At 40.0% G+C, this 7,724-nt stretch overlaps 2 protein-coding genes across 4 annotated transcripts in view; one reads left to right on the forward strand and one right to left on the reverse strand.

Moving 5' to 3' along the window:
- The window catches only part of FAM228B (family with sequence similarity 228, member B), a 43,023-nt gene that overhangs the window by 6,749 nt on the left and 28,550 nt on the right, over positions 1-7,724 (forward strand). The window lies entirely within an intron of this gene.
- The window catches only part of PFN4 (profilin family, member 4), a 7,902-nt gene continuing 1,511 nt past the window's right edge, over positions 1,334-7,724 (reverse strand). The window contains exons 2-4 of one of the 2 annotated variants that reach the window (XM_010840551.1): positions 7,203-7,340; positions 6,300-6,405; positions 1,334-5,429 (exon numbers count right to left, since the gene is read on the reverse strand). In XM_010840551.1, coding sequence (XP_010838853.1) covers positions 5,401-5,429; positions 6,300-6,405; positions 7,203-7,340 — 273 coding nt within the window. In that variant the 3' untranslated portion in view covers positions 1,334-5,400. Of the gene's footprint in view, positions 5,430-6,097; positions 6,406-7,202; positions 7,341-7,724 lie in introns of those variants that run through there. The other variant, XM_010840550.1, reaches the window with a different exon arrangement.

Genomic DNA, 7,724 nt, shown 5'->3' on the forward strand with positions numbered 1-7,724 from the left:
AGAGCCTGTGTGAGCTCCTTACGTGCTCCAGGCCCGGCCCCTCTGCTGCTGTTGCTGCTGCTCCAGGTGACAGGGCGCGGTCCTGAGCGCCCGGCGGGTCCTAGGAGGTGGAAGGCTGCACTCTGGGTAGTGCAGGGGGTGGGGTTGCCCAGAATCAACCCTCCCCTTCCTTCTCTCCCTTGAAAATGCAAAGCTAGTGGCGGCAAATCAGATTTTTGTGAAATTGGAGCCTCTGGAATCTAGTCTTTCCCTTGGTTTAGCATGAAATGCTGTTACAGCACTCAACTTTGAGAATCATTCCCTCTAAGAGAACTAGAACCAGAACTCTTGGCAGGCGACGGGTCCATTTCCCAGCCTGGCCAGGCTTTTGGCCGGTTTGTGCTGTCAGTCTCTTTCTGCCCTTGGTCTCTGGAGTAAGGTGGGCAAGCAGGGTGCTTCTGAGAAAAAAGAGAGGAACACTGCGGGGAAAGGGAAGATAAAAGCAGTCCTGGGATTCTTTAAACTTCTGTGATTTCTCCTGTCTCTCCTGAGGATGAGGAAATGGCCCCTGGAAGATGCTGCCCAGTGAGGCAATTTAGCCTGGTTTCTCAACCTTGCCACAGTTGACATTTTGGACAAAATAATTTTTTGTTTTGAAAGACTTCCCAAAAAAAAAAAAAAGAAAGAAAGACTTCCCAGTGCAGCGTGGGGTGTTTAGCAGCACCCCTGGTCTTCACCCACTAGATATCAACAGCACCCTTCTCCAGTTGTGACAATAAAAAATGTCTTGACATTGTCAGATATCCCCTGGGTAGCAAAAAAACGCCTGCTCCTGGTTACAAGCCACTGGATTAGAAGAATATACATGTATGTGCACCTGTATAAAAAGATAGGTAACTTTTTTTTGCAGTGCCTTATAATTTGCCTCTTCACATGTGTTCTCTTATTTGAGTTTTATGACACTTCACTAAAAAGGAATTGAGATGTATCAACAGAAAGATTAATTTGGTTTCAAGGGGCACATAGCTGATGAATGTCAGAGCCAGGAATCAAACTATCTCAGGGTCCTGCCCAAGGCTCTAGAGTAGAAGGAAAGACTGCCTGGGGCAACCATCTGTCCCATCAATTACAAACTCCCCTTCTCTTTATTTACATTCCTCTCCTGAGCATTCTTGCAAGAAGGCTACCCAAGTTACATATTTTTTATAAGGCCTATTTTCCAGAAACACCTGTCAGCCATTGTCCCTCCTCGTCATCTGTGTCAAAACCACTATTGCAAGAAAAGGGACAGAAGAAGCCCAACAGTGTATTCAGAGGGAAGGTCCAAAAGGCCAAAGGAGGCCTTTTCTGGAAACTTTGTGGTGGGTATTTCTTGCTACTTTTTTGGGGGGTAGGCTGTAGTGTCTCAGACCATGTCCCACGGAGGGCAGGAACTTATACTGCTGACTCCCTGATAATTAAAGAATAAGACCCAGGGGACTTCCCTGGAGGTCCAGTGGTTAGGACTCGAAGCTTCCATCACTGGTGGCATGGATTCCACCCCTGATAGGGGAACTAAGATCCCACAAGCCACACAGAGCAACAGGCCTTATGAAAATATGTAATTGTCCATCCCTGAGGACACTAACCTCCCAAAGGGTCAATAGAGAACTCTACTGGAAACCACAAAAACAGGTTGATTTCCTTAAAACATCCCTGCTCCAGCCCCTTTTTGTCAAAATATAAGTTGTGGAATTGGGTGGTAAGTTTTAGATGACTGGTTGCTGTGGCAGTATTCCACAGTCCACATCTCTGGCCTTAGAGGGACTCCCTACAGGTTCATGTTTTAGCAGAACAAGCAAGATCTGTGTTAGGAATGAGGTGGAAGCATGTGTCCCAGAAACCCAGCTGATGTGAGGGTACAGCCGCTGCTGCTTATCCTGAAAGTTAAATGGGGGTGAGGGCATAATCTCTCCCAGATGTCCTCTGAAGGGTTCTGTGTAAACCAGCAGCTTCTGTGGTAACCAAGCCCAAGCTTGGGCAGCCCATCAGCTCAGTGCTGACAACTGGTCCTTGCCTAGAGGAGCTGGGGCAGTTCACCTCTGGATACCATGCCAACTTCTGTGCCTGCAGGAGTTTGTCTGGGCTCTTCCTCCCCTCTCTCCATGGGCACTCCACCTTGAGGTTGGAGGGCAAAGACTCAGGAAGGCTCTAGGAAAGGGAAGAGCTTGGAGTCAGCTTGGTGGGGCTGCCTGTTTGGTTACCTGCCTCTGCCATCTTCCTGGGGACCCATCTGTATGACTCAGGGCCCAAGACAGTTCTTACTCCAGGCAGTGGTCTTCATCAATAGACAAAAAGCATTTTTAAAAGCTGCGTTCCCCATATTTTAAAGTTGATATCTAAAATCTTTCATCTTACATTTAAGGTAGTACAAAAGATGATTTCTGGTCATAAATACTGACATTTAAAACTCATATCAGGCTTTTAAATGTATCAAGTGCAGTTGGATTTTGGAGCAATTTGATACTATAATCATCCACTAAAAAGTACCCAAACAAGTTCTTTAACAGTTGGAAGTTTTAAAATTCCATTTTTTCCCAATACTTATATTTTCATTCTGCATAAAAATTACATCCTGCTATATTTTATGCTTTATTGATCATTCTTGTCTGCAACAAAATATATGTAACCTGACAGTTTAAAATTTTCTGTGATTGTAGGGCTATAAAGTGTTAAATTTCTTCTGGATTTACTTATCATTACAATATTATTAGTTCACAGCTGATCAAAACATTATTTTGAATTACTTTTATGTTATTTAGAGTATTATTTTAGGGGAAGTCCCTTTCAGTGCAGTGGTTAGGACTCTCTGCCTTCACTGCTTAGGTCCCAGGTTCTATACCTGGTCAGGGAAATAAAATCCCACAGGCTGCGTGGCGTGGCCAAAGTAAAAGTATTATTTTAAATATTAATAATTATTGAATATAAAATTTTTATTGGACCATTGGTGGGGTTGAATTTTTCCAAATAATTATGTCATCTGTGGATGAATATTAATTATTGGTTGAATGAGACTGGTTTCAGCATTAATCTTTTTCATTTTTATGGACAAGCGCTGAGAAATCTAATTTGCATAAATTAGAAGGGAAAGAAATTTCTTTATAGGAATGTCAGCCAATTATTTGAATACCTCTGAGTTATATGATAAAAACCATATAAGGATTTATCATCAAAAATTCTTTTCAGTGATGTATTAGCTGGCAACTTAATTAAGACTTCCTTCAATTTTGTTGAAAGGAAAGATTTGGAAACCATTCAACCTGTAAGGGATTAGTTACCCAGTCGTATGTGTCGTTCTCAGCTTCTGGGATTATTGCCAACAAAGCTTTGCAAAGATTTATCAAATGATTATATTTCTGCTTCTATTTCTTAGAGGCCCCTTGTTTAAACTGATATATTCAGGAGGATGTGGAAAGTAAAAGTGTTAATTCCAATACACTTTTTTGCTAAGACAATTCTTTGGACCAAATCCTTCTAAATATGTTTGTATTTGGGGGGGAGGGATGAATTGGTAGATTGGGGTTGACATATACACAGTACTATGTGTAAAATAGAAAACCAATAAGAATCTACTGTATAGCACAGGGAACTCTACTCGATACTCTGTAATGATCTGGGAGTAGAATCCAAAAAAGAGTGGCTATATGTATATGTGTAACTGATTTACTTTGATGTACAGCAGAAACTAATGGAACATTGTAAATCAACTATACTCCAATATAAGCTAATTAAAAAAATAAATATATTTTAATTGACATCTTGGTATTGTAAACTTAACCCATTTATCAACATCTGTGACATTCTTATTGGCAAAGCCAGCCACCATTGTTAAACTAATCAGCCAACTCATATTTCTATCAGAAAAGGTTTCTCATTTTTCAAGTAATCATGTTATTTCATGTCCTTATGATAACTGTCTTGCTTCTGTATTTTAAGAAACGAGGATAAGATGAGAAGTCTTTCTCTCCTGGATGAATTATGATACAAAGATTTTCACTATTTCTCAATGATACTTTTTGATTTATTCTCATAGGACTCTTCTTCACATATGATGTATTTTTTACAATACAGGATGGAAGAGCTCATTACATTTAAAAATAATTGAGAATTTTCCTTTGGTACCTTGCAGTTCTTACACTCCAAGCCAAGTATTACAGTAGGACTGGGGCTGGATGAGAGTAGGCTTTTCTTTTGCATACTGGGAGAACTGGCATTACTGCTCAATCACAACAGGTAAATTTTAGGAAAGTACATATGGAAGTTGGGGACCTGGGGAAAAAATGAATCCCTTGAGTACATTCATGCCTGTATGTACCATTTCAAGTCTTTGTGAATTATCAAGACAAAAATTTTCCTTGTTTGGAGACCCCTGTTTCAGAACATCACCTGCTCCCTAGGCACCTCCACAGGGAGCTGCCATCAAAGGGTCCCTTTTGTGGGTCTGAGTAGCTGAGCCTGACTGGAACTTTGTGGTAAGAATTGTGGAAGCACCTAGAGCATGCTACATAGGAGGACTCTAGACAGTGAGGCATTCGCCTTGATGAAGTCTATGAAAAAGGCTTCCATTTGACACTCAGCAGTCCAGTGTGTGTGTGTCTGGGAAATGTGAGCAGCCAAGAGGCTTCATGATAGCTTCAGTACTTTAGAGATCACTGTGATCCAAGATCAAACCTGCCTTTCAGGCTCAAAACCTCAGTTTGTCAGCATGTGGAGAATAGGTGCACAGTCCACATAAGTTATAAAACTCAGATGTCAGTGTTCTAATTTAAAAGGAGAAATCATTGGCATGAGGTCTGACCCCAAAATCTCTAGATAGAGCTACATGGAAAGCCAAATGGTGAGCAAAGATTCTGGACAAGATGGGATGATTGAGATGAACTGAATGTTTAATACTTAATCTGGCTAAGATAGCAAGATATATCCAACTTTTTACCTGGTACAACTTTGCCATTAAGACCAGAAGTGATATAATAAATATTTTTAGCCTTTGTCCCTGGTCCCCCAACTGCTGATCTCTGGAGAGGGGAGAGGGACTGGAGATTTAAGTTCAGTCATTCTTGCATTCTTGGCATATCCAACAATATTTGTGGGAATACAAGAGACTCATAGAGGAGTTTTCCAACAGATATGCTCTGTGAAACTATCAGTGCCTCACATTCATGCCAATGAACAACACTAAAGAAAAAAGATAAAGTGGATTAAATAATTCCAATTTAAAAAGAAGGCCTCTTGAAATAAGAAAAATTGCTTCCTTAATTCATTCTTCCTTTTCAGTATCTTCTGCCTAGTGTTTTAAAACCACAAAATAAGGCATTTATTTCTTTAGGATCTATAATTTTCTTCTAAAATCATAAAAGCCATCTTTCATAGTCCTCTGATGACTTAATTCCCTTTTCTTCTTAGATAGTCTCCTGAAAGAAAACAGAATATGGTTACTATTTGAATATTATTTACTGATGAACAGTAAATAATAACAACATGATTCATTCACGATAATAACACTATGATTCATTCATTTATTCCATAAAAATTCATGAGTGACTACCATATACTAGGCACTGTGTTAAGTACTTGGAGATACAAGGATGACTGGATAGTTAAGACCCAGTCCCTGACTTCAAGGAGTTCATTGTCTGTTTGGGGAGACAATGTCTATTGTCTATTATATGTTCTTAGAATCTTCCATAATAAAAATTATTATTTCCCAAAATTTCTATAATTATGCACAATTTTTGATAGAGAAAAATACAAGTAAAAAATACAATTAAAACTCTCATAGATATAATTTCTCTCATAGCTGTAATTTCCCAGTTCTACATTAGATCTTTCTTCGAAAACACAGGCATGGAAAGGGAATCCACTAGACACCAAGAAGCCAGCTGCCTGGCTCACAGTGATTTCTTTTTCTGTAGAAGGCCCTTTTATAGAGAATGGCCCCCAGCAGCTACATCTCTTGCATTTTTTTTACCTTGCCCTTCCCACCTCCTATCCCCAGCTGACTGATATAAGGGTAAACAATATGATCTAAGACTTGTCAGATCAGGGTTCTATAAGAAATTAAGAGGATGCAAGGCTTGACCATGACACCATGAGGAAAGGAGGCAGTTTGCAATGGGATGTAACAAAGCTGATGCTCTTAGGAGGAAAGACTAAAGAAGGATTCAGTATTCCAGTCCCTGGAGCCCATTTTTCCTGTGACTCAGCTGGTTTGACTGCATTACTTGCAGTCAGAAGACTTTACTACCACAGCAAAGAAAGACAGGCATTGGGAACAAACTTACCCAACTTCTCTGTGGCTTCCACACAGACACTAGGATACATGCCTTCAGAGTAAGTTGCCACCAGAAGATACAGATGGGTCTTCACAACAATCACACCAGTGTTTTCCTGGATAAAAATAAAACAATGCTCTTCTCTTGGTTTTAACAACAGGACTAGCAGTTACCCTCCAGCCACACTTTTCACCATTTCCTGACTTTCATATTCACGTTTGTTTTTGGATAATCTTACTTTTTTCACTAATTTAGTTGTGTTTCCTTAAAAAGTTTCAGACTATTGTAATAACAGCATGTGTATTCTGAGAAAGCTCCCAAATTGACTGTAGTATTTCCCTGTCCTGTGAGAACAACAGATGTCATGGAAAGGAAATATGTTTTGGAATTAGATCACTCTGGGCTTGAATCCCAGCACCTCCATTTGCTGCTGTGACTGTGGAAGAGTTACTGAACCTTCTTAAGCCTCAGTTTCCTCATCTGTAAATGAGGTTACTTAGTGTATAATGTGGGTGAAGTGTGCCTAAGCCATAATACAGGGCAACCAGAAATACGACTATCATCCCCTTAATTGTTATAGGCAACAGCAAACCAACAGTTGTTTTAAGCACAAGAGTAATACCACTTTTTTAAAAGAAGGATAATATTGAGTATGAGAGATGAGTTACAGTGGAGAGAGACAGTTCAGGCAAGATGCAGTTGGTAAAATCCGGAATGAATGTTTCCCAAAACCAGGCTCTGTTAGTACTTTCTTTAACATATGCCTTCATGGCACTAGACTGCTGGCTATCTCAAATACTGCCACTGCGGTAACACGCTTAGTCTGTTTTAAAGATAGGATCAGGAGAGGCATAGAAAACGGAGTCAAACTCAAAAGTTTTTACCAGTTGTCTTCACATCTTGAACACTCACATTCTTGGCATAAAGAGAATAGTCATCTGCCCGGACACATTTGTAGTCCTTCTCCTTGAAATACAGTCCTTCTCTTCTGGTTTTCAAAGGGTTCTTGGCAAACCCATTTACAAGTGTTCGGACATCACTGGGCATTACCTGCAGAGGTTAAACAGACTAGAAATCAGCAAGCGATGGGGAACTGGCCAAATTTGACCCACTACCAGTTTTCTTACACAGGCCTGTGAGCTAACGATGGTTTTTACATTTTTAAAAAGTTGAAAAAAATTTTTTGCAATATGTAAAAATACATAAAATTCAGATTTCAGTATTCATAGTTTTATTGGAATGTTATCACTCCCTTTCCTTTATGTATTATCTATGGCCTTTTTCGGAGAAGGCAATGGCACCCTACTCCAGTACTCTTGCCTGGAAAATCCCATGGACAGAGGAGCCTAGTAGGCTGCAGTCCATGGGGTCGCTAAGATTCGGACACTACTGAGCAACTTCACTTTCACTTTTCACTTTCATGCATTGGATGAA

This window comes from Bison bison, unplaced genomic scaffold, assembly GCF_000754665.1.
Source record: "Bison bison bison isolate TAMUID 2011002044 unplaced genomic scaffold, Bison_UMD1.0 scf7180017864145, whole genome shotgun sequence".
Lineage (NCBI taxonomy): Eukaryota > Metazoa > Chordata > Mammalia > Artiodactyla > Bovidae > Bison > Bison bison.